Source organism: Patiria miniata, unplaced genomic scaffold (genome assembly GCF_015706575.1).
Source record: "Patiria miniata isolate m_02_andy unplaced genomic scaffold, ASM1570657v1 HiC_scaffold_29, whole genome shotgun sequence".
Classification (NCBI taxonomy): Eukaryota; Metazoa; Echinodermata; class Asteroidea; order Valvatida; family Asterinidae; genus Patiria; species Patiria miniata.
This window is the reverse complement of record NW_024037068.1, coordinates 20,095,559-20,122,496: the sequence shown is the minus strand read 5'-3', so window position 1 is coordinate 20,122,496 and position 26,938 is coordinate 20,095,559. Positions and strand designations below refer to the sequence as shown.

General features: G+C 41.7%; 1 protein-coding gene across 5 annotated transcripts; it reads left to right on the top strand.

Annotated features, from left to right (window-relative positions):
• The first annotated feature begins 602 nt into the window (after window positions 1–602).
• Window positions 603–26,938, top strand: LOC119735653. Of its 5 annotated transcripts, XM_038209451.1 has the most exons (16): window positions 617–755; window positions 1,603–2,189; window positions 8,670–8,881; window positions 11,997–12,168; window positions 13,009–13,118; window positions 15,613–15,729; window positions 16,652–16,833; window positions 18,911–19,007; window positions 19,669–19,852; window positions 20,412–20,546; window positions 21,615–21,859; window positions 22,881–23,427; window positions 23,794–24,245; window positions 24,776–24,848; window positions 26,029–26,091; window positions 26,398–26,938. In XM_038209451.1, the coding sequence occupies exons 2-16, from the start codon at window positions 1,631–1,633 to the stop codon at window positions 26,628–26,630; spliced, it is 3,381 nt and encodes a 1,126-aa protein (XP_038065379.1). In that variant the 5' UTR covers window positions 617–755; window positions 1,603–1,630; the 3' UTR covers window positions 26,631–26,938. The 5 variants fall into 5 exon arrangements, with proteins under 5 accessions (XP_038065377.1, XP_038065379.1, XP_038065375.1 ...); XM_038209449.1 differs by having other exon boundaries at window positions 603–622; window positions 22,881–24,245; window positions 26,398–26,936; XM_038209447.1 differs by having other exon boundaries at window positions 22,881–24,245; window positions 26,398–26,936.

Sequence of the window (26,938 nt, the reverse complement as noted above, 5' to 3'; positions counted from 1 at the left end):
CAGTCTCATACTAACAATCATTACTGTGAACCAGCCAAATCAAAAGGCATTTAAATCGTTTAATCCATGCATCAAAAGGAGATCTATCTGTTACACGTACTGCGTAGGCTTGTTTTCCAGTCGTCGTCGTTATTTAATTTCAATAATTCAGGGTCAAAGATTTGCATCATAATGAGACTAAATAAATACTAGGAGGAAATGGGGAGCAAAATATCTGGTCGGGACGGAGAGAGAGCTAGACTGAGTTGTCCTTTGGGAGGAGTGTATATCCACCGCAATGCAATTTTTCGGAGGTACGAAATTCGAGAGATGTTCTCTATTAGTAAAAAGTGAAAACAAAAAGTTTGGCCTGTACCATGTTTTGTACTTTTGTGCGAAAGGTATTCCTTCTTCCTTCTTTTTCCCCGTGCCTGGCCGCTTTTGCCGTTTTTCGCATTGCTGTCGATGATCATTAAACGCACGGATTTTGACTGACTAGTATTACAGTCTAGTAGAAAAACAATAATGGCAAAAACGCCTGTTGATGTATGTATTTTAGTCCTGTCATCCACCTGTCACGCATGAGTGAGATCTGCTTACTTGCCATGCCAGTCTACGTACAGACGTACGTACGTACTAGCAGGTAGGTCACGTAAAACATCGTCTTCTTGGCAGGGACTACATGGACTAGGACTCAACATACAACTACAACTATAATAAACCGGACCACCAAAGTTTAATTTTTACCATATCATATGCTGTTCATAATGCACCAGGTAGATGTTCGTATTTATCATGTTTATTTAAAGTAAAACGTCATGAACGTAACGTATTGGGAACAGGCATTTCGACTTTTGTTTTGCCGCATGTCGCCCGCTTCAATTCGCGGTCAGCATGGTCAGAGGGCCTCGCCACCTGTCGCCCGCTATACGCTAAAGCGCGATGTCGAGAGACTAATAATTATTAAAGTAGTATTATTATTAGTAAGAGAGGGCTTTGCCACTGTGCAACTCGTGAACACACACACACATTCGTGTTCATACAACTCGTGAACTTGAAGTTGAAGTAGGCTAGGTTTGTTTATTTATGGTGTAAAAAAATCGAGGATTTTCTATTGCTCATCATCGAATTTTTTGCGTGTCCTCAATTTTCCTTCTCAAGTTTCCGTTGGGAAAGATTTCCATATACGAAGTTCACTAATTTTCCTCTGTATTGACTAACAAGCCCCCAGATAGCAATTTCATGTCATCAAAGTCAATTTGAGCAGTGAGAAAATACAAGTATTTTCTTAGAAAACACTTACAAGTTTTCAGTCCAATCTCATAGGGTTTGTACACAGGGTGTTGAGTGAACTTCGTATATGGAAATCTTTCCACCACTTCGCCCACGCGCCACTTCACCCTTGCGCCTGACATATTTTATTTAAGTCTCAAAGACTTGACTGAAGACTAGACGTGGGCGTACATGTAGGTTACAAGTACCACTGTCATTTGTGGAGAAAAGTTCTGCTAAGGATCGAAACGTTAATCATTAATAGGCCCGTTAATTTTGTTGATTTGTAGTATATATTTCAGGTCAATCCGGTGGCAGTGTGCAGCAGTTTTATTCATTTTTTCTTTTCAGATGTTTTCAATAAAGGCTATTCAGGTTGATGTCACGGGGGCACCGGTGTGCTGATGCAGACCCAAAAATGAGCGCAGAGGTCAAATGGCCCGGATTTGTCAGCTTTGGCAGCATGCCATACGATGACGTCTACCTAGAAGATGGCAGCTCTGAAGAAGACGAAGACGAGCACGTTCTGTCAGACTCGCGCAAACCGCTCATGTCGCCGCAGAAACAGGCCAAAGTCGCGCTGCGGCAACCGCCCCCTACTGTCGGCGTTCACCCGCTCATCAAAAAGCGGTTCCTGCGCTGGTTCTACTTCCTTCTGACGTTCATGTTCCTCGGTTTGACGGTCTTTGTACTGATACGGATTGCCAATGATGCCATGCAGCAGACAGTGGGAGGTCCCACCGCCGACCCCAAACCCCCAACGACTTCTGAACACGCCTCTGAAGCTGCTCGAGAGAAAGTCATCCTTCCATGCTCCCGCTTTGACGTCCAGGACGTTTGGGTGCAGAACTTTCCAAAACTGATCACGGAGACTGCGTTCCGATTGGTCGACGTAAACAAGGATGGAGTTTTAGATGTTATCATGGGGTTTTCTACAGGTGAGTTTACGTAACCCTAACTTTCCTCAATCCTCCAAAATCATCTTTGCTTTCGCAAAATGGAGGATTTTGTAGGATTGAGGTTACATGGCAAAAGTGTGTTGCTGATTTCAGAGGATGCACTTATGCTCAGCTGTGCATAAATTTAGGCCTAGATTATACTTGGAATCCTCGGCACTGCTTCAGAATGTCACTGGCTCTGCCTCAAAATACTGACGCTGATTGTCGGAGGATTTTGCAGGATTGAGGCAGTGGCCACCCCTCCAAATACCACATTCAAGAAATAACGGAGGATTTTGCAGGATTGAGGTTACGTCCTAGCAAATACGCCTAGGGAGAATAGGGTTGAATGACTGTCATCACTGCCGAAGTATTCCTCCCAAGAAGTGTCGCTTTAAGTGCAGTGTTCCTGCAAAATGAGACGGAACTGGGCCCCCCCCAAAATAACATTGGGATGATTTTTTTTTAGAGTTTCAGATTGATCGATATTTGAAATCTTTGATGTTTGTATGTCTACCACACATATTTTAAAGAAACAGTCAACACTATAAGGAATATAAGGAAAAAGAATTGGCATCTTTCATTTTTACGGAAACAAAAACTCCAAACTTTTTTTCTAAGTATTTTACTTTTTTGACATCGATAAATGCGAACTTTAAACAGCCATAACCCGCCAACGAAATGTCCAATGTAAAACAAACCGTTTTAATTCATAGGTTATGGTTTTTAATTTAATTCATAGGTTATGGTTTTTAATTTAATTCATAGGTTATGGTTTTTAATTTAATTCATAGGTTATGGTTTTTAATTTAATTCATAGGTTATGGTTTTTAATTTAATTCATAGGTTATGGTTTTTAATTTAATTCATAGGTTATGGTTTTTAATTTAATTCATAGGTTATGGTTTTTTATTTAATTCATAGGTTATGGTTTTTAATTTAATTCATAGGTTATGGTTTTTAATTAATTCATAGGTTATGGTTTTTAATTAATTCATAGGTTATGGTTTTTAATTGCTGGGTTTATAATGTATGTTAGGAAAAAAAACGGTTCTAAATGCTAAAAGAAAAAGTATGTTTTTTAATGGCTAATTTTTCCTCACTGGACTTGTAATGTAATTGTATGTATTGATCTACATGTTCACCTTTTTAAACATATTTATGCTGTAATTTTTTTATCTTTTTAACCCTAACTCCCTAGGCCTTTTTGCTAGGATGTAGCCTCAATTCTGCAAAATCCTCCAAATGGCCTCATGGAAAAATAGCATATAGCCTCAATCCTGCAAATTCTTCCGTTATTTCTTGAATATGGTCCATGGAGGGGTGACCACTGCCTGAATCCTGCAAAATCCTCCGGCTGTTACTGTCAATAGGCTGAGGCAGAGGCAGTGACATCCTGGAGCAGTGCGGAGGATGTCAAGTATAATCAAGGACTAAATTTATGCACGGCTGACCATAAACAACACAAGGTCCGGCCCAAGACCTTGACACAGTGCATACTCCGAAATCAGCAATGCACTTGTGCCATGTAACCTCAATCCTGCAAATTCCTCCAATTTGCAAAAAGGATTTTGGAGGATGTAGGGCGGTTAGGGTTAATGTGTACAGCGCCTAAGAACATATTATGGATCCGGGCGCTATATTAGTGTTAATTATTATTATTTTTATTTATTAGTATTCCTAACTCCTCCAAATGCTTATTTCGACCTCTGCCCAATTCTGTCTCATTTTGCCAGAGCGCCTCACGCAAACGACCCAACTCTCCAGCATGCCCCTCTGAAACATTGGCATTTGATCGGCGAAAATGAATACCAGAGTGCAAACTTTGAGACCCAACCAATCTTTGCATTATGTAAACGGCATAAAAACATTAAAGATGACTTGTTTCGGTCAAAGATTGATCTGATTCGGTATCAAGGATTAATACATCTCCATACTCTAATCAAGAAAGAGAACTGAATGAGGAGGACGTGCGAATCCTATTGGAACGACTTGAAGAACAAGTTTAATAATCGGAAAAGCCCCAGTCCCACATTCACGGTTGGAGTTACGAATATATCCATGGTTTACCAAGAATCAGTCGATCACGATTTCTCTTGGAGAAATCGACTTTCAAAGAATGTACTACGGTTTCAGGACTGATAGCCACGACTGTCTTAACTTTCTTTCACGAATACACCACGGTTTGTCAAGAATATGGACGGATTGTTGAAGAATATCGACGGTGTTATTAAGAATAATGACGTTAACGCCACGGTTGTCTGTGTTTGGGCCATGGATGACCAAGGTTCTCCTACGGATAAAGCGTGGATATTCGTAGTACAACCTTAGCAGAATCCTAGCATATCCGTAGGACATTCGTAGCAAATTCGCAGCAAATTCGCAGAGATTTCTACCACTAATGAGCTACGTAGGTATCTCCAAGAATATGTACGAATAGCCACGAATAACACTATAAATTGGTATGGTTGCCCTACGAATGTCCCACGGTTGCACTACGGATTGATTTTCATGACGATTCACCAAGGAAGTTTCAAACTTCCGTAGCCCTCCACGAATACCCAAGGAAGATGATGGATAACCACAGAGGTACTGAGGATACGGTTCTCCCACGGTTTATCACGAATTTCAAACCGTGGATATCCGTAGCTCCAAACTGTGAATGTGTGACTGGGGCTTTTGAAAATAGATATCAGGACACTTGAAATGACAAGATGAAAATCCCCTTGCCATGATCATTACAACAATGCCGGCCACTTGTAAACTTGACCAATTAAGTTAGCAGAGAGCGATGGTAATTGAGAATAATTAGAATGAAACAGATGGTGACCGATGTGCAAAACAGCACAGAAAATATGCTTATTTATTACATTTGCATGTGTCAGGCATATTTTCATGGACTTTATACGCATATGATACGACCGATCCCCCCAATGAAGGCAAGTGGCTAGGTTTGCAAATAAGTGCAGAGCTGCTTGGTGGAGAATCTATACTACCGTACGTATGACGTTACCATTTCAAGGAAACGACTGGTATTTAAATCAAGCTCTGAAGAAACGCTCTTTTATTTAAGAAAATGAGTACGTATGCCATTAACCCTAACCCCTTGAGCTTTTTTACTAGAAAGTATCCTGAATCCGCCAAAATCCACCAATTTTGTCAGGCAAAAAAAATGTTGGTGTCCTGAGTCCATCAGAATCCACCAGTGAGTCCATCAGAATCCACCAGTGTAGTCCCAGTACCGGTACATACATGTACATGTACACTCTTACACACCAATCATATAGCCAAGGAGTTAAACTGTTGAGATCCTGACTCCATCAAAGTCCCCCAACTGCTCAATATGGAGGTATCCTGAATCCATCAAAATCCTGCAGTACTGCTAGGCTTTGGATGCAGAATCCTTCAAAATCCCCCAACTTTTTCAATATGGTGGTATCCTGAATCCGCCGAAATCCTCCAAAACAGGGGTGTGGATTTTGATGGATTCAGGTACGTTAGGGTTAAAGATTGGTTCCAAAATGTCTGCATATTTCTACCACTCATTTCATATTGCTGCTGGGTGTTTACATTCTCGAATAATTTAACATAAATTGGATTATTTCATCTTGGACTTGATCGAATGTTTCAAAATTTGATAATTTTTGAAACGAACTGATCAACTCAACCATGCACCAGCCTCAACTGGCCGCCAACAGCGCTAGTCAAAAACTGACAAAGGCTAATTAGTATTTATAATGTAAAGAACAGGTGTAGTGGTGGCTGATATTTGATCGATTTCAAAGACGAAATTTGAGCTACATGTAATACATGTGGGCTATTCTATACATTAGGGGGCCAAAGTGGGACACTGCATTAAAAGGGCTCAAAAACTTGAAGTTATTTTAATTATGGTCAACCTTGCTTTTCTTAATATGAGATGTATTTACTTCCATCAGGATGGTAAAGTGCAAGATCCTTAACAACTTCATGTCATCTGGAATATTAAAAATACTAGGCCTTACACGTAACTGGGACACCACAGGACACATGTTACGTGTGAAATTATTTCAATATTACAGATGGTCATATATTTTTTGTTTCTTAGCATTGCTGTCTTGTTGTTTTCTTATCCTTTTATTTAATGGACAGAATTTGTAAAATACCAAAGAAAAGTAAGCAATTTGACCATGAAAGACACTTTACACACTGCAGAATTGGTTAACACATAACAGGGACACGTGGACACCAAATGTTACATGTGAAACCGTAATATTGGGGAGCACCATATCACATCTTCACACATTTATTTCTTTAAAAATTGTATCTCATGTTGAAATTGGGTTAGTACATCCATCTTTTTGACCTAGAGAATGGCATACATGGAGTTAACCTTTTAAGGAGGCAAAAATGTAAATTTTTTGAGACTGTAATTTTTTGTCCCACTTTTTAGCCAGAAATATGAGAATTTTCGGCTTTTAACCAGAACAGGAACTAAATGGGATCAAGATAACAAATTTGTAGGTTTTATCAATGCAACTTTTATTGGAGTTTGTTACACATAAAGTATCATTAACTTTAACACATTTCCTATTTAGTTATAAAACAAAAAAAATTTCTATTGGACCCCTAATTTATAGAATGACCCATGTACATGTGTACATTGTATAGGCATATAGTATTCCTCATGCAAGGTCTCAAATCATGGCGAAAATGGCTTTCAACAATAGTGTGGCATTTGACAACCACACCACTTTTTTTCATCAATTGTTCGAGACCGCTAACATTATTTTAACCCTAACCGCCCTGAATCTTTCAAAATCCTCTTTGCCAAAGTTGAGGAATTTGGAGGATTGAGGTTACATGGCAAAAGTGCGTTACTGATTTCGTAGGATGCACTTTGTCAAGGTCTTGGGCCGGACCTTGTGTTGTTTTTGCTCAGCCTTGCATAAATATAGGCCTGGATTATGCTTGAAATCCTCCTTACTGCTCCAGGATGTCACTGGCCAAGCCTCAACATATTGACAGTCATAGCCGGAGGATTTTGCAGGATTGAGGCAGTGGTCACCCCTCCACGAACCATATTCAAGAAATAACGGAGGAATTTGCAGGATTGAGGCTATTATCTATTTGTCCATGAGGCTTTGGAGTATTTTGCAGGATTGAGGCTACATCCTAGCAAAAAGGCCTAGGGAGTTAGGGTTAATATACATGTGAGATTTGAAGGTTTGCATGGTGAAAGGGTAAAAATTAGTTATGTTGCTGCGTACGGTAGCATCATGTGGCAAAATCTATTTTGTGAGTATGTGTGGTTCTGAAAAGAACCGGACGGTATATACTCAACATTTCAGACAGTACGTTCTGCCCGTGTCCTGACGACGGGCAGAGCATACTGTTCGAAACATTGAGTCCCTCCGGTTCTTTTCAGAACCACACATACTCACAAAAGAGATTTTGCCACATGGTGCTACCGCAGCAACTTATCTAATTAATATACATGTGTGAGACATCCTGGCAAAATGAGGCACAACTGGGCAAGGTTCAAATGAGAGTTGTGGGTATTACTGTTAGGAAAGAGAATACAATTCTGCTTTCGGTGCTGTTTGTTCCACTTTAATCGGACATTCCGTTGACAGGTTACGGATATTTAGGCCTAAAGATTGCATTTGTCAACATATGTCAAACAAGTAAAATACAGAGAAAAAGGCCTGCAAAGTTGTGACTGTTTTGTAGTCGTGAATATATGAAAAGATGGCAAATGTGTTTCCTTAAAAGGCTTAAAACCACTTTTAGTCTACAATTTGTATAGTATTTCTTCAAAATATGTTTTAATTTAGTAGACGTATCAAAGACTATAAATATCAATAAATCTGAAAATTGAAAAAAAAATTGTCACCATTTTTTTTTGCATTTTTCTCCACTATGGCCTGTGCCCATTTCTGTCTCATCCTGCCAGAACGCCTCATGAATTGAAGAAATATTATTCAAATATTTGGTTGATGATCATGTTCGAAATATTTGGTTGTATATATTCATATTCAGCACAGCCCTAATTGCCGCCTATAGATTTTGAAAGCATCAGTTAAGTTCAAAATAATTTTGGAGTGGTATGGCCTTGTGGTTAAGGGCATTGGATTTGTGGTCTGCTGATAATTCTGCAGGTTGTGGGTTCGAGTCCTGCCTGGGGTTATGGTGCGTGTGCCCTTGGGCAAGGCACTTTGTCACTCATTGCTTCTCTCCACCCAGGAGTCAATGGGTACCTGTGAGGGCAGAGATGGTTATTGTGATTGAATTAGCTTCCTTGCGCCTAACAGGCTGCATCTAGCTGTATACTCCCCAGGGAGCTGAGATGGTTTTTGGAATGTTTAATTCGCCCAATGATCAGGGGTAATAATAATGTAAAGTGCTTTGATCTTAGTTTAAAGCGCTATATAAGAACCTGCTATTATTATTATTATTTTATTTTGATGACTTTGACTTTCGGCCTTGTTTCAACATCAGGCGTGACAAGCCAGTTTGCCGACCAGTATCTGGTCTGCGATATCTACTTCAACGGTTCCTCGCCCTGCTTCGGGGGCCTGATGGCCCTGGACGGGCAGACCGGTCGGCAGCTCTGGAGACACTACTCCATGTACGAGATATTTGCGGTCAATTGCAACGTGGACATCGACAGAGACGGAGTGAAAGACTGTCTCGGTGGTGGAAGGGCGGGGGTAAGTTAACCAGTGTTGGAGTTAATGATAATCATTTGGGAGGCTAATCGTCCTAACTCGCAGCTGAGAAGCTGAATTGCAAAGGACGCGGCTTCAACGTGGTCGGGCCGCTGGCACGTAAAGGCGCCTTTGGCAGCCAGCCATACGACCCATATATGACCACGGAGCACAGCCAGAGATCGAAAGTGTTTGGTTTTTACGGAGCGAGGAAAACCGGAGAGCCCGGAGAAAAACCCCCGTTGCACAGGAGAGAACCAACACACAACTTTAACTTTAAAAACAAGTTGAAAATTGACAAAATTCTTACGATATTTTGTTTAACAATTTAATGGTGTGTGAAATTAAATTGTCTCTGTAAATCTTCCCATTGAAGTACATGTATCAGTTGTACCCACCCCGTAAAAAAAATGAAAACAATTGAACAACAACAACAATAGTGCTCTATGGAATTGCAAAACTCAATGAAAAAAAAATTCGAAAAAAACATATTTGAAGATTATTGTGTTTTATTGAAATATAGTTAATTTGTAACAATATTCAACAGTTCAGCATTATTTTTAACTGAAAAATTAATTAATAAACTCAAGTATACAAAAATAATCTATTTGTCCCCTGTCTGAGTACATCCCATGTTGTTTCGAGCCGGTTTCTACTACAGCAAAAAAGTTGGATGAATAATTTTGGTTGTAAATCATTACAAAGTAGAAACTAAGTGATAGCTTTATCTCAGAATTTAAATCCACTTTATGATTGTTAGTTTTATTACGCAAACTGTTGAGTTGTCCAAGATATACATGTACTTCTGTCACCGTGGAATTGCTGATACGGTACATGTATGGTAAACCATCGTTGAATGTGTGCATTCACGTAAAAACATTTCCCCAAGGCAATTTTCACAGTTGCATGACCACATTGTGGTCATGCCGTATGCACCTGCAATGACAATAGAAGTGTAATGATCTCTCCCTATCATAAATCATTCGCTGTTGACAATACTCATGCAGTCACTGACAGAAAACGTTCAGTACAGTACAGTAATTGTGCTGTAAAAATTGACAAAGACTTAGGACACATAGTATGTATTTTCAGTACTGAACAATGAACAGTTCCAGTCATTGACACGGAAAAATTGCTGAATTACCAGTGAAGTTCAACGAACCATAGAATACAATCTGCTTTGCTGGAAAACTTCAATTGCACCTATTGATGTCACAGGTTTACCTATTCCAACTTTTTATAGGTAAACTCGGCCGGTACGACGAGTTCAATGACAAATGTGAACTTGTAAAAGAAACGAGCTACAGAAAAAAATTTCAAGTGAATGCTTCGTAGTGAAAGAAAACTACAAGAACATGATTGTTGTTCGTGGTTTTTCGAGCATCTACGAACCCAAAACGTCAAACAAGTCAGTGTAATATTTGCTATAAATCACTGACATCCCAAATCCATCCATTTCTGAAAATTGCAGCAAAAGAAAATTTTGTATATTCTCTTAAAATGCGTCCTAGCAGTAAATGGCGGATCTAGGGGGTGCAGAGGGGACGTCCCCCCCCCCCCCCCACCCCTCCCCTCTCCTGGCAGTATATTCTCTCTGGAACCGCCATTCAGCAGCTGCACTGAAAAATTGCCTGGGTTAATTTTACCAACGAAAGGGTGAAGACTGGAACTACCCAAACTTGGGTTGTTCTATAACCAATTGTTTGGGTTAGAATTTATGTAAAATTCAACCAAACGTTGTAGTCATACAAGACAAAATTAAATTTGGTCTTTAATGACCACAAGTTTTTGTTGCATTTTGCAGAAATTTTAACCCAAACAATTGGTAGAACAACCCAAGTTTGGGTAGTTCCAGTTTTCACCCTTTTTTTCTGGTAAAATTAACCCAGGCAATTTTTCAGTGTGGTTGCTAGTTTTTGTATGCATACAATGTACATGTACAACTCAGCGTCCAACTATAGTGGGTCCAGTTCTCCTTTTGAAATTATTTCAATAGCTGTATGAGTGTGTTGAATACGGCAAGGCTAAATGCTGTTAGCTATTTATTATATATACACCATAGTACATGTATATTCCTCAGTGGTTTGATTCAGCCGGTCGGCTGGAACAAAAACCCAGGACAGAGAATTGAATACAACTGCTGCAAGTTGCTTTAATGACTTGATTGACCTGATTTTTTTCTCTGTACAATTCAAAAAATGTCAGAGGGCCATAAGGTTCTTTCCTAAAAGGATCTTTCTCAAAGTAACAAACAAAGTTGGGAATTGGTCAACATACAATTAGTGCATACATAGTGTGCAAGTACATGTAAAAAAAAAGATCTTAAAATTTGCTGGAACAGAATTTTCCTAGGTACATGTACATCTGTACCTACATGTGTACATGTACATACAAGTACATGTGTCATGGACCCCCATTGAATTTGTATGGGGGAAAGTTGCATGCAGTTCTAAAACATGCTTAGTTTTTTACTTAGATTTTTCTAAACCTTTAACTTCAACCTAATTTTTGTAAAGGCCTGTTGATTTTGAAATGTTTTATAAAATAGTTGTAAAAGTATTAATATCACCTCTGTTTCTTTTTCAATTTGTTTAATTTGTTTCTGGTAATGAAACCAAGGATTCCTCAAAAGCGTCTTCAGGCACTGTAGCTCGCAAGCCTGAAGAAACCTGTAGAGAGAAGACAATGAGAAGAAGTTACAGTTTTATAGGTGGGAGGAAAAAACCGAATTTTCTGGGGGAACCCACGGAATGCAGTCTGGACAGGAATCGAACCTGGCCCATTGCGGTGGAAGGCAAGAAAAATAACCCATTGTGCCAACCTGACTCCCTTTATAAATAATGAAAGGTTTGCGGAAACACCATGACCGTCTTCAGGAGAGTGCCTAAACTCTCTTTAGTTTAGGCACTCTCCTGAAGACGGTCAGAGCATACTGACCGGAACGTCGAGTTTATACCTCTGGTTCTTTTCAGAACCATTCTCTTAGTTGAGAAATTATTCGCACATGGTGTTTCCGCAAACCTTTCAGTATTTAGTATCTCCACCATGCAAAGCCTCAAATCTTACTTGACTCCCTTTATGTTAATGTTCCTAATAATTATTATTTTTTTTTTTACAGATTTTTGAACTTGTGAGCGGTGCAACGGGTCACCTCATCTGGACATTCCAAAACAAGGAACTTCTGGTGTCCATCAGCAACTTCTACACACCGCAGTTCATCCGCGACGTGGACGGGGACGGGGTGCAAGATATCTTGAATATTCATGGCGGGGATCCGCTCAGAAAACGAGGTATGAAACATTGGAACTGTTGGCTGTTTGACATATTCACAGGGATACCCTGTACAAACCAAATTGAATATTCATGAGTGAATATTCATGAGTGAATGTAAATGATAGACCATTAGTCATGTTAGTATGGGAGGAAGACAGAGTGCATGAATGACATCTTGAATATTCATTGCAGGGATCAGCTAAAAAAAAACAAGGAACATGTATAAAATATGGGCACATTCACAGGGGATCCCTGCCCAAACTGAATTGAATATTCATGAGTGAATTTAAGGGGTAGACCATTCCTATGGTAGGGATACTGAGTGCGGGACATTGAATATTCATACAGGGGATCCGCTCAGAAAATGAGGTATTAGACATTGCAAATGTTGCGTGTGTGAAATATTCACAGGGGATCCCTGTACAAATTGAATTGAATATTCATGAGTAGATTAAACCACGGTCAACATTTGTGTAGAATGTAGATGGGCCAGGACCCAGGGTGTTTTAAATATTCATGCACAAAAGGTTTGATGCATAGCAAATGCTGTGTAATCAGTATATTCATGGGCCCTTCACTACTGAATATTCACGATTAGTGAGTCGACATGAATATTACCATGGCACAATGGTTCCGCAACATGAATATTCACGTCAGGAATCTGCTTAATATAAAACTAGTGAGTAACAGCAAATATCAGGGTAATTGTAGACCCTAGTGATATATCAAAATGAGGACCTCATACAGTTATGGTTAGTACTTGGAATAATCAGCCAAAAAATTCACTTAAGTCCTATTTTGTCAGATCCAGTAACTTGCAGATTATTTTATTTTCTTTTTGTCTTTATATATTAAAGGGCACAAAGTTTCTCATATAGGTATTGTGCTCATCGTTAGCGGAGCCAGCGGCCATGTCATCACATGGATTGAAGTTCCTGACCAGCAAGAATCGTACTTCTCGCCTCAGGTATGGTAATAAAGAGGGCGACAGATCTTGCGAGTTTTGAAGTTCAATCGTCAAAAATTTATTTTTCTTCAAAAATTAGAAAAGGCCCCCAAAAGATGCGAATTTATGCCCAGCTCGGTCACTTTAGCCATGGTCTGAGTGAAAAAATTTCCAAGTCAAAAGTCCATACATATACTTGGTTGAAAGATAGTATACCTGTGAAATTATTCTTTCTGGCAAGCTGTAATTTTGAAGAAATCATCAAAAGAAGGCCTTTCCAACGCTGCTTCTTAAGAAGCACCGTAGGATATTCAAATTAGTAGTTCGTTTTGTTTTTCGGCGAAGTGCACGCGCAAACATTGGCACGACACACGCGCGCGGTTGCTATAATTCGCTCAGTGAGAACGTGTCTCGGACACTTCATTCAGGCCCAATTCGAAACATGATTCAGCAACTTTTGATTTGAAATCGAGATCCTAGAATGTTGTTTTTCTCGAAATATGCAGCTAAAGCTGAGCTGAAACTTCATCAGGTTAGTTGTTCAGCACCCTTCTTTAGTTCTTGAGTACTTTTGGTGCTCTAAACGGACAAAATGCACAAATTACAAATAATGGACTGTACCTTTAACTTTGGGACACTGCTGCGTGCATCAGTGTATATATGAACTGCCAAGTTTTGAGACAGTTGGGCCTTTGCAATTTGAACCTGTTGGATCTGGTTACAGCAGGCAGGCGCCTCTCTCTCACAACACCACTCATGCATGACTGTTGCTCCATTACCCATATGGTATCATAATACACTTGATGAGGCTAAGTGCAAATTTATGGTGATGCCAGGCCGAAAAAAAGAGGTAATTGTTTCTAGTTGTTCCGCTGGGTATCATCTGCGTAATTCAGACAAAGTGCAGTGTCTGGGCCGAACCCAATAAATGCAATTTTATCACTCTGTTTGAACGCTCGATCTTATGTGCATGTGGCCTAGTTGCACCACCAGTGAAGTGGTGCAACTTGGACCCGCAAATATATTGGTTTGAAAAAAAGTGAAACTGCTGCAACTGCTTACTGACTGGATGGACCTGAAATATATAAATCTTAAAATTAATGTGGCCTGACGTTGCGAACTTAGCAAGTTCTTCTTCAGAGGCTAAAACAGAAATGACAGAGGTACATACATTAACATGGGGGTGCACACAAACATGCAGGGCTGAAAGAAGAAACACAAAAGGAGGATTAGGTGTGAAAGGTGTGGAAAGATGCAGGGGAGGGTGGATGAGAGAACAAAGAAACAAAGGGAGATGGCAAACCACAAGGGGTCTTGTGTAAACAGGGGAGGGACCAGAAAGGGGAAGGATCAAAGGTCACAGGGAGTGGGAACGGATAAAAGAGTGTGAGAGTGAAGGGGTGATGTGGGGGGGGGGGGGGACAGTATTGAGGTGGAAAGGGATGAAAGATGGGGGAAGATGGGTAAACACAAACAAGGAAGACCAGGTTTAGGACATATTGGTTTAGCACAAGTTGCGCCAAATTAAGATAATGATCTCCCTCTGCGGCAATGGTCCATGAAGGACCTTGGAATGCAACTGAATCTCAACTTCCTGTGGTAGTTTATTTGCATTGACCCATTACATAACAGCTGTTCGCAAGGCTGTATACATGTTTATTTGGATAGAATCCGGGCACGGAGGGCTGAACTCGTCTTTGGGTCATCCTTCCCAAAAAGAAAAAAAGTTGGCTAATTAGTCCCTGTACTGCTCCAAACCACCTGCCATTTACTCCTTGTACCGCCCAAAACTGCCCTGCCATTTACTCGCCTGCCGTTTGCCTCAAATCGCACCACAGAGCAGCTATAATCCACTTTTTTTTTAAGGCCCTAATAAGCAAAACCCCACACCATAAGGGCTTCGAGCTTCGTGCTTGCATTAGTACTGATCAAGGTATGTCCCCCCACTTTTGAGAAGCAATTGACGCCCCTGCTAAAACCACCTGCCATTTACTCCTTGAACCACCCCAAACTTCCCTGCGATTTATTCCTTCTACCACCCAAAACTGCCCTGCCATTTGCTCCTTGTACCGCCCAAACTTAGGGCTGTACCGGGCCCAATGTCAAGGTTCTGCTTACCTTTACAGGCATGCATCTTTTCCTTGGATCTGCTGATTTCCTCATTTTTTACTTCTCATTAATGTCATTGCAAATTTCAAAAATACTGTACAAAGTCTTGTGTGGTTTGGAGTTGCCTCGTTTTTTTCTAATTTCCCAGTTGCATGTCTGCCTTAAGCAAAAATCCCTGCCCACTGTAACAGAAAATGTTATTCTTTAAAATCCGTCCAATATCATTTTAGTCAGCTACCTTAACTCTCATGATATTCAAAAATTTTGTTTTACCTCAAGATTCAATGTTCGAATATTTGAATATCAAAGTTCAAGTACTCCAATACTGAATTATTCGAAAACGCACAGCACTACCTGGAACTGCCCAGCACCTGTGACATCAAATTTCATTTTGTTGCAACAACAGGTGTACTTTCAGCACGGTGGGAGAGAGATGGTCCTGTTTGGGTCTGGAGGGGAGACTAAGGGTGGGTCACTCTGGGTCATCGCCATGGCAGACCTGCTGCAAGGGGATAACAGCAAGGTAAAGTGGTTTTTGAAACCATGGTTTGTTTCCAGTTTCGCGTCCATCTCCGGCTCTAGATTGATGAAGTTGCCTTAAATGCCCCAAAACCAGTTGGAAATATCTGTGTAATATTGTACAATATACCTTAAAATTATTAAAAGGATTTTGGAATCCCTAATGCGGAGCACTCGTTTATACTGCGCTGCATCGGAAGTCCTGTTATTACGTCACGATTTTACTGTGTTTTGTTTGCTGCCCCCAGCGACAACTTTTACACAAATTGCACTTTCGGGTCGAAACAGGACCTGAAAAACAGCTCTCAAAAGAACCTTTTGTACTCATTTCATGACAGACACAAATAATCGTTTTTATTTCATCACACCTTGGACTATATTATACCCCAAAAATGACGGAAATGCCTTCGAGCATTCCACAACCTCTTTAATGGAAATGTTGTTGATGGAGGCAAGAAATGTGTGGCAATGTACATGTAAAGTCACATGGTATGTAATGCACTAGGAACTTAAGGGGCTTCCTCACACCTGTGACTATACATCACCCCTGCCTCTGGCCCTTTGTCAGGTTTATGTGTCTTCAGGGCCTATGGGCTCCGTGCGCCAACAAAGAGGGCGCCCTTTTACCCATGGGCGGGACATTTAAGCGGTTGACGCGCCCCGTTCTTTGTGTGTGACGCACGTACACCAGGGGATTTGTACTAAGTACACGCAGTAGTACGGCTGCGCGTCACGGCAAAATTGCAGTCAGGCAAGATGGCATCGGTCGGTCACCCCCAACTGTACCGGTACTTTCTTTGCCGGTGAGGGGGTACTTGTGAACGGAGCGGATACGGGTGAGGAGAGAGTTGTATCATGAAGGTCAACAGTATTATTTTGCATTGTGATTTTTCAAGACGGCCAGAGCTTATTGTGCAACCCCACAGGTTACGCAAATCTACAGCGACAGCTTCAAGGGCGTTATGACCCCGCCTGCACTGGTGGACATAACCGGTGACGGCGTCGTTGATATCGTCATGGCGATGTTCAACTCGACCGTCGTTGCCTTCGATGGGCAAAACTACAGACAGCTGTGGAACTACTCCATTCCTGACTCAGAGACATACAGGTACCGTTAAACAGGGGTGTGAAATCTCCGCTATCTAGCGGATTTCCGCTTTTTTGTTCAGCGTGCCACATTTTGTTTTCCGCTTTTTTTCTTCCGATGGTCCAGATTTCCCCCCGCTTTTTCCCCCGCGCGTAAGCATTGATTTTATTTCCGTTTTTTAATTTTCCACTGCCGCCGAACGCACGCGATCCGCTCTCTACAACGTACACGTAGCTCTGGGGGTGCGTGCAAGCGAGTATTCAATGTACATACGATGCCATGTGCATGCATTTTTCAGCTCGAAGCCGCGTGTGTACAATGTATCGTACACAACATGTAAACAGCATCCGGGGAACCAACAGTCATTGCGCTGTGATTGGCTGCAGATAAATATGAATATTCACACATGCGCCATGAAGCGCGTTGGGACTCTTTGCGGCCGTCCCTGTGTCTATGCATGTAGTGACACGCGATGATAACTCACTTTAAACATCGTCTTGTTGCAAATATAAAGCCTTGAAATAAGACTAGTATATTGTCGCCATGCCGCGCCGGTAGAGGGCATCATGCGGGGCAAAGTTTATGGTGCATTTCATTGCATGCACGCATCCTGCTGCGTGTATTCCGCTGCATGCTGATACGTACGTTAGTGTGTCGTTTCAAATGTTTTGAACGTATTTTGACATTATTAATTCCGCAAGATGTCAGTGCAACACAAATGTGTTATTATCCAAAGAGGTTCGGAGTTTGATACGGACATTAACAAGACCGATCCTCAGGTTACGAATCCGTGGAAATGGATTTGGATGGAACACATGGTTAATGGTATGGGCAGAAATTAGGCGACTCGATCAGAAGCCGAGACACGATGTGTATCATCTGCAGTAATGAGTTAAAATATGGAAAACGTGGTCGAATTTCCCAGTTTTCATATACAAGTTGGCCATTTAGGCAGTTTCAAGCCAATATGAAGGAAAAGTTAACTTAAAAACATGCATAAATTGCAAAACATTTTCGACCAATAGTTGGCCCAGGCATGCCAGGAGACTTTAAAATGCACCACAGAGCATCTACATTTCAAAATTTTTTCGGGGCCCTTGGGCGGGCCCCGGACCCCACGCCGTAAGGGCTTCGCGCTACGCGCTCACAGGTTCGGCTATTTACAAGTTCAGCTATTTTCAGCTATTTTTTTTTTACTCCACTCACACCCCTGGTTAAAAAACAAAAAAAAAATGAGTATTAAAGTTTGAATCAAACATGCTCCACATTTACAGGTTCGGTAGGCAGGGCAGTGAGGTTTAGTCCAGCTCCACAAGGATCACGATTTGCCAGTAAAACAGTTCATTTTTAGTCTCTACTCTTCAACTTACAACACCTAATATGATTGAGTACAAAATTACGACATAATTTGTTGCATTAGTTGCAGACTTATGTGTACGCACCATGAAACTTTCCTGAAAATGTGTCATAACTGAAATATTTCACAGCTTGAAATATTGCGCAACTTGCAAAATATAAATGTTGGCGCAAGTGGAATTACGCCATTGCATAAAGTTTCATGAAATCGGCTGCAGGCGTACAATTCATTGCTAAATGGACATAGGTAGAGTACTGGAACATTAGTCAAACGGTCCCAGGTGCAGGTCCTTCATCGACATTAAGCAGCTTTATGTACATTGGTAGAGCACTGGAACATTAGTCAAACGGTCCAGGTTCAGATCCTTCACGACATTAAGCAGCTTTATGTACATTGGTAGAACACTGGAACATTAGTCAAACGGTCCAGGTTCAGGTCCTTCACGACATTAAGCAGCTTTATGTACATTGGTAGAGCACTGGAACAGCAGTCCAGTGGTCACGCGTTCAATTCCCGGCATACAATTCCATAGCTACTTGTACGGTACATTCATAGAGCACCATAACATTTGTCCAATGGTTTCAGGTTCACATCCAGTCATAACATTCCATAGCCAATTGTGCAGCAGTAGAGCACTGAATATTACTCCAGTGGTCAGAGGTTCAAGTCCAGGCAGAGCATTCCAACCGCCTCACAGAATTGCCACTCACGTCCCTGTATCTGGTCACATTTTTCCCCCAGCTCGCCAGGGGTAGCGTACTACAACGATGACGACGTTGCGGATTTTATGGTCGTGTACAACCACGGGCCAGGATACCCAGTCTACTACTACTCACAGGTATAGCAATGGATTTCCATTGTTAAAGGTTTGTCATAAGGCCTATAGAGCGTGCAAGTCTCGCCAGTCCACGTTCACAGTTTTATGTGAGCGTCTTGGTACCAAACACTGACTAGTCTAGTGTCACAGACCCCGTGTTGGAATTTACCCAATTGCTATCGATGTGGTTGGCTGAATGAAAGTTGAAGTCAACGTGTTTAATTTTATAATAATCATCAATTCGCAATATTCTCGGCTTTTAGTCTGTTAAAGTCGTTTCCAAAGAAACCCCAAGCAAACACTACAAACGCCAGACTGTCTGAAATCTTGGGCGATTCTCTGGAATGCAAGTCTTAGGACTGATCTACAGAGAAGCATGGTAAAAAAGTTTGGAAACACAAAGTAGCTATAAACCCCGGAATAGTTACCTCTTTCTATATGAGTATGTGTCCAAGTTGTGGCCATTGACTGACTGGCTGTGGAAGCTTTTCAGTGTTAATGCAGTGTGAATACTACAACTACCTCTTGACTTCCCAGCAACCACGTTACAGTAAAAATATTTCTCACAGAATTTTGGAAATTTCTCAGGAAATTTGGTTTTTAATTAAGTCCTGGGAACCCTGGTGCGCAGTGTAGATCAGCTAATTAATGGGTGTTATTTTCCCTATCCATGCTTCAACAGGTGACTATTCTGGATGGGCGTACCGGTCAGCCGTTGCTCACTTCCCCAGTCCAGACGGCAGGCAGTTCCCATGTCTCCCCCCTGGCTGTCAGCATGGAGGGCCTTGGAAACGACGCCTTCGTCTATTTTGTCTTGGACTGTCTGGGTCACGAGGCTGAGACCAGCTCTTACAAATTTGCTAAAGGTAAAAAAAAAGTCCAGTAGTACTAGCTTTGTACAGGGTGGGTAAAAAAAAACCAGAAACCTAAATGTTAGGACAGTTTTAGTCAAGTTCTGCATGTAGCACTTTCAAAATGTAGAATATGAAAGCCCTATTCATAAGCTTTCTTTTAGTACAAGAATCATTCCAATCACTCATGTACTTTTCAAGTCACGGAATTTTAAACACAACCACTGTACAGTGTTAAAGTCCTGTCCACGAATCACAAAAAAGTAAGTGTTCTTTCAGCAAAACGAAAACAAATCACATAGGGATGTGTGTGAATTGTTTTTGTTTTGCTGAAAGAACGCACACCTTTTTTGTGAACCGTGGACAGAACCTTAAAACGGTGGTTGTGTTTAAAATTCAATAACAGTGTAACCAAGCTTGTCAGGGAACGGCTTCATTAGGGAACACAATCGAACTTCATGCAGTCTTGAACAAAGACTATCAACCAGCCTTACCGTAAGTGTGGGAAACCATTCATGGGAATGTTGTTATTGTTTATGATTGTTCTTTTTGTTTTGTTTTCTTTTTTCCCCAGATGATGAAGAGGTTGGTATTGGTCAGCTGAGTCGTTCCAATTTCTGCAAGCAACGGTTCAACACCAGAGATTTCTCGCGTCTACTCCTGCTCAACAGTCACATGACGCCACCAGGAGAAGAGATATATAATTCCCGTAAGGACTCTGCTATAATCCCCCCCCCCAACCCCTTTGACAAAATACTGGTCCAGATTAGGGTAGGCCGAAATTACCAAATATGCGATCATCCACGGAGTATCAGAAAAACATTTTACAAAATTGAATCTTTAAAGAGGTTGTGGAATGCTCGAAGACATTTCCGTCATTTTTTGGGTATATGTAGCCTAAGGTGTGATGAAATAAAAACGACTATTGTGTCTGTCATGAAATGAGTACAAAAGGTACTTTTGAGAGCTGTTTTTCAGGTCCTGTTTCGACCCGAACATGCAATTTGAGTAAAAGTCGTTGTTGCGGGCAGCAAACAAAACACAGTAAATCGTGACGTAATAAACAGGACTCGTTTGGAGTCCTGTTTATTACGTCACGATTTACTGTGTTTTGTTTGCTGCCCGCAACGACGACTTTTACACAAATTGCACGTTCGGGTCGAAACAGGCATGACAGGACTTGAAAAACAATTCTCAAAAGTACTTTTTGTACTCATTTCATGACAGAAACAATAGTCGTTTTCATTTCATCACACCTTAGGCTACATATACCCAAAAAATGACGAAAATGTCTTAGAGCATTCCACAACCTCTTTAAAAAATGTTAGCTGTCTCAAGAAGATGACGAAAACTGTCCGTGATGTAATTTTATTTGTGGCAGTAAAGAGTTTTTATTTTTTCTCTAATGCCACGTTTTTTGTGCACAGCCACTTTGAACGCATGATTTTGAGAGCTTCCACGAGGAATATTAGTCGCAATTTGCATCTATAAAAGTTGTCAAATATCAACTTATTAGGAAAAGCATCCGATACAAACATGATTTTCATAAAAATAATTCTACGGCCAAATAATTGAATATTCGATCAAATCAAAGTTCCAATAATCGAATGCTAAATTATTCGGAAATGCACAACATTAGTCCAGATACACCTTTTTTTCCCCACTACAACTTTAGTACAAGCTGCTTGCATGATTTTTTGCTCTGGTTTAAGCGTTTTGTAAATTGGGGTCCCTAATGAAATAGATTTTTATGTAATTTTCCCCCTTTTTTCTGAAGTTGATAGAGTAGCGGACGAATATCAGTACAAGCTCAACTCAAGTCTGCTGGCCAAGGCCTACCTGGACGAACACCCTAAAGTACTGGACAAAGTCAAGGAACTAGCCCTGGACATCAATCACGACCACGAGCAGACTGGAAGCCCCCATTCAGAGGAAAGGGGGGATCAGCATGCAGATGGGACAGTCCATTCAGCGAGTAGGGGTGGTACCGATAGCGTGGATTCAGATGGCATGCAGGACTTAGTAAGTTTATGTTTGTTGTTCTTTGGGAAATACCCAGCGTCCCTAAGACGGAGACTTTGCTCTGATTTACAGAGTTTTAATGCCCTGCAGAAGATAAAGTTCAAATATTTTTCCATTTCTGCACAGTGGTGGCTTTTGGAGAATTCAAAAACTCAAGAGAGTTAAGGTTTGATATCAAGGATTTTTATAAATTTTCGTTGTTCTCGGGGAAATTCCCTGTGTCTCTAGGCAAGGCACTTTGCAGTAAGTGGCCGAGCTGTAGTTAAGTCAGGTTTTGCTAGATTGAAGAAGATAGAACCCAGCTGCTGTTACCTTTAACCCTCCTATGCAAACATACTTTCTGTGCCAAGAAGTCCTTTCAGTCAAAATCAATCAAGTGACTGTTTTCAACAGTCAAGAATTCCCAGACTATATAAAGCAGGATTGACTGGCTGTGACTGTTGGTGTAACTTGATACAGCTATGCTTTTACTGTCGTTAATTGGTAAGCCAGCTGTGCCCAGAACTTGCCCGCTTTGTCTGTTCATGGTCTGTTGACTGAGTTCGACTAGTCACAGTGCTTGCTTGACATATGATCTGACTGTTGGTGACTAGCCTGTATTAATAGTATAGCAGGGGAAGTGGATGGAACTTTTGACTGTCTGTGACTGTTAAATAGCAGGAGGGTTAAACGATAAAGTAAAAACAATGGATTTTTGAGGATTCAAATGCTCAGAGAGAAAGGGTTTGTCAAGGAGCTTAATAAATCTCTGTTGTTTGGGGGAAAATTCCTTGTGTCACTAGACAATATACTTGGCAGTGAGCCACATAGCTGTAGTCAAGATGGGTTTTGCAGGATTGAGGAAGGTGGGTCGAAAAAAAATTGCTATTGGGTTCCTGCAGTGATGGATTTTGAGGACTCACATGCTTGGGATTGTCAAGGAGTTTGATAGGGGATCGAATTCCCTGTGTCCCTAGGCAATGCACTTTGCTGTGAGTTACAAAGCTGTACAAATCTGGTTACTTCCTCTTTTTTCATACAGGATGAAGACGATGGGCTTGATCAACAAGACAAACCGACAACCAACAAATTTGCACCCAGGTTGGGGTTTGACGACGAGGGCGAAATGCCGTTCTTCGACCCTGTGCAACCCATCGACGATCAACCAAATCCACTTCCAGAACTTGTCGATTCGTACGAACGTGATCCACAGCAGAAGTATCCGCAGCAGGTGAATTCACAAGATGTTGATCCGTTAGATTTTGATCTTCCGGACCCGTACCTGCAAAATCCTCGTCAGCCGTTTGCCGAATCCCCGCTCGGTTCCGCGCCAGTCCCCGGGGAAGCAGATGTGTCGGACAGTGGACTGTCCGACCAACTCTTGGGCGACCTTCTGAACAAACTTCTACAGGAAGAGCAGTTCGGCAATCTTGAAGATCCGCCGACGAAAAATTGGCGTGGAGATTCCGGTAGCAAAGGCGACCTGCCTCAGTCATTTCCAAGGGCGGGAAATTCCAACTGGCAGTATCAATCACCACAGCGCAACGATCAAAGAAAGAAGCCTTACTTCGCCGACGTGTATGACAAAGATGACGATACTGACAGAAGGGAGCAATACGACAGATACGACGACAAACGGGGTTACGCAGATGATCGGGGACCCTACAGCAGATACGACAACGCGGACAGAGAGGAAGCCAAGGAATTGCTGGACAGCCTGTATGGATCATCTCGGGGCGATTTCCGGTCAAAGAGATATTTCAGGATGAGGCGAGATGCGGATGAGACGCCGAAACAAGGTCATAAACCTCTGTCGCTTCCTGTGGAGTATCTGAACAAAGAACTGTTCATGAAGTACGAAAGCCGCGACGCCGAAGCAAAACTTCTAAACAAACTTCTACAGGAAAGGCAGTTCGGCAGTCCTGGAGATGCACGGAGGAACGTGTATGACAAAGATGACGATACTGACAGAAGGGAGCAGTACGACAGATACGACGACAAACGGGGTTACGCAGATGGTGGGGGACCCTACAGCAGATATGACGACATGAGGCGAGACGCGGATGAGACGCTGAAACGACGTCGTAAAAGTCCGTCGCTTCCCGTCGAGTATCTGAACAATGAACTGTTCTTGAAGTACGAGAGTCGCGAAACCGAGCCAAAGGAGCTGCCCGATGGTGAGCAGTCGCGATCCCAGCAAACGGCCAATCGGGTGGGACCTCACCGACGGTCAGCCAATCACGGACAGCGTAACGCACGCCACGCAGGACCGCACGACGCCGGCGGAGTGCAGCGGCTCATCTCCACAGGAACCTTGGCGCCGGTCCTGCTGGGAAGAGAAGAGATAGACGACCACAGCATCGATCTGATCTTTGCCACCTACTGGTTCTATCCGTCCGACACCGAGGTGAGTTGAACTCTGACCTTTAGCCTTTTGACCTGTGTTGTATTTGAGACCTTTTGAGACATTGTTATGTTATCAATTTGTGAGTGGATCAGAGACAAATATCAGTCTTGCTTTGAACCTATAGAATGTTGTTATTATTATTTATTTCTGGTAATGAAACCAAGGATTCCTGAAAAGGGCCCTTATACCCTTTAATTTCCCTTTAATTTCCCTTTAATTTCCCTTTTATTTCCCTTATATGGATGGTCCGTGACAAGCGAGGTCACTATCAACAATCAAATCAAGTCTTGGCAATATTGGCAGCGCTACCCGGGAAATTCCGAGCATATCTCACTTGCATGCATTAGCTTGAATACAGCGCATGTGAGGTTCGCTCGGAATTTCCCGGGTAGTGCTGCCAATATTGCAAAGAATCCAAACCGAGTCTCAGACAAAGTTGTGTGTGTAAGGGCGTACATTGTTTTCCACCTACCATAAAAGTTTAATATCACTGTCGTAGGGGGTTTTAATAATTTTTTTTGTCTTTTCAGATCATACTTCCAGAGCAACAGAAATGCATCGAAGAATGGATGGCCAAGGAAGCACAACGCATGAACCCTAAAAGTAAGACACACTGAGACCCATGGGGCTGCTATGCTACAGAAATGTCCTTAGCAGCAAAATATTTGCTTTTATATACAAAAAAGTCAGTTGCACATCCAGTCTAGGGGTGCATTCAAACAAAGAACCCAATCTGAGACACCCGCAAGGCATAAGGTCTATCTTACAAGTAACACCATTTGGACGACAGCAGCTTTTAAAATACTCCAAAAACATCATTGTGAATAGAAGTGAATGTTTTTCCCATAGAGCTATATTAAATTACTAGTGCGCTAACTCATGTACAAAGTGATGCCTGCTGGGCGCATCCATTGTTTGTACACAAACCTATGGAGAATTAGACATTTTGTACATATTTTGTATGTCTATTTGCATATGAGTATTTAGAGTACACTTTCAAAATTCAATCCATCTCATTTCATTATGTTCTACAAACACGCACATGAATTCAAAATGCCTGCGCCCAGGACGGCTTCAAAGCGTCTCCAAGCGCAGAATGACGAGTTAGCGCTCTAGAAATATAGTAAAGCTCTACGGTTTTGCCCAGAAACATATGAACTTTACTTCGGAAGTTGAATACAGAAAAACTTGGTGTGGGTTGGGCAGTTTGGAAAACATGGCTTACGTCTCGGAAAACCGTTCGCCTTTGTTGCTAACATTGGCCAGGGGTTGTGGCCAACAGTCCGTCCGGCTTGCGCAAACCAAGCCAATGTTGGCACATGTTAGGATTGTTAGCAAAAGTGGAATGTACCCCAGTTGTGCAACAATGAAGGGGGGAAATCATAAATTCACATAAATAATAATAATAATTTGGGGGCTAATCCTCCTTACTCGCAGCTGAGAAGCTGAATTGCGAGAGGTCGTGGTTAAAACGGGGTCAAGCCAAAGGCATGTAAAGGCACCTTTAAGCTGCCGCCATATGACCCATGCCTGACATCAAAGCACATCTAGAGATCAAAAGTGTTGATTTTCATAGAGGGAGGAAAACTGGAGAGCCCAAAGAAAAACCCTTGTGGCACAGGAGAGAATCAACAAACAACTCTACTCACACAAGGTCCAAGCCGGGAATCGAACCCGGGTGACATTGGTGAGAAGCAAGCACTTAATGCACTAGCCACCCATGCCACCCATGCAAAAAGGCATTGCCAGTCACATTTGACAAGTACCTTTTCCTCTTTTGTAGATGTGTTTTATGGTCTAGACCACGATGCATATGAACACATGGCAACTGATAAGTGCACGGAAGGTAAGTTTGTTTTTTCTCATTTTTTTGGGGGGGGGGGGGGAGGGCAAATAGTACATGGGCCTTTCCATGAGGTTGGCATCATATTGACATCCATAGATGAAGTAAAAGAAATCCCTCAGACATTGAATTGTCACAATGTTTATTTGGACTCTCCTTGTTTTTTTGCTTTTCTCTCATTTCATTGTAAAAATAAATGTTGAAAATTGGTCTGGAGAAAAAGATTAGATTTGTTGAAGAGAACAGGCGGTACATCTTTCACTCCTATTTTCTTTCTCTCCACCCTTTGTCCCCCCTCCTCCGCCTCAGGTTCCACCAGGAAGCAGAAAGAAGAGTACCTATCACGTCTCGGCCCTCTGGACATCTATCCCTTCAACATCCACACCGGTGAGATGACCGTCTACCGGCTGCGGCTGACGTGCCGCTGTGAGGCGACGTCCGAACATCAGCGATGCGCTAAGGTGCTGCCGTACAGTGACCAGCGCTGGGCTGGATACATGGGCACGTACGGCAACAGTCACTTCCGTCCTTTTAAACGATGATGTCCAAAACAAAATCACGTTAGCTCCGCCACCGCGCACGCAGGCAACGACACAGGCATCTTTCCAGTAAGCCAAGTTGACATATCGCTTTAGTCATGTGCAACCATTTATTTTGGATAAACAAAACATGCGCAGTTCTGGAAAACTCCAGCATCACAGTCATTACAATTCAGACAAATCTACTTCACTGAGCTCTTCATATAAAGCTAAAGCTCAATGAATAAACTTTAAAATGTATTTTTTTAAATCTTATACATGTACATCCATCATCTAGTAATGGTCAAGGAGATTACAGACAAGGAGATTAC

What these genes read in the sequence shown, in the direction of transcription:
- LOC119735653 (XM_038209449.1), top strand. Translation starts at nt 1,631, where the DNA reads ATGTCACGGGGGCACCGGTGTGCTGATGCAGACCCAAAAATGAGCGCA. An exon ending in TATCATGGGGTTTTCTACAG is followed by an intron (nt 2,190 to 8,669) that starts GTGAGTTTACGT and finishes TTTCAACATCAG; the next exon opens with GCGTGACAAGCCAGTTTGCC. An exon ending in AACTGATAAGTGCACGGAAG is followed by an intron (nt 26,092 to 26,397) that starts GTAAGTTTGTTT and finishes CCTCCGCCTCAG; the next exon opens with GTTCCACCAGGAAGCAGAAA.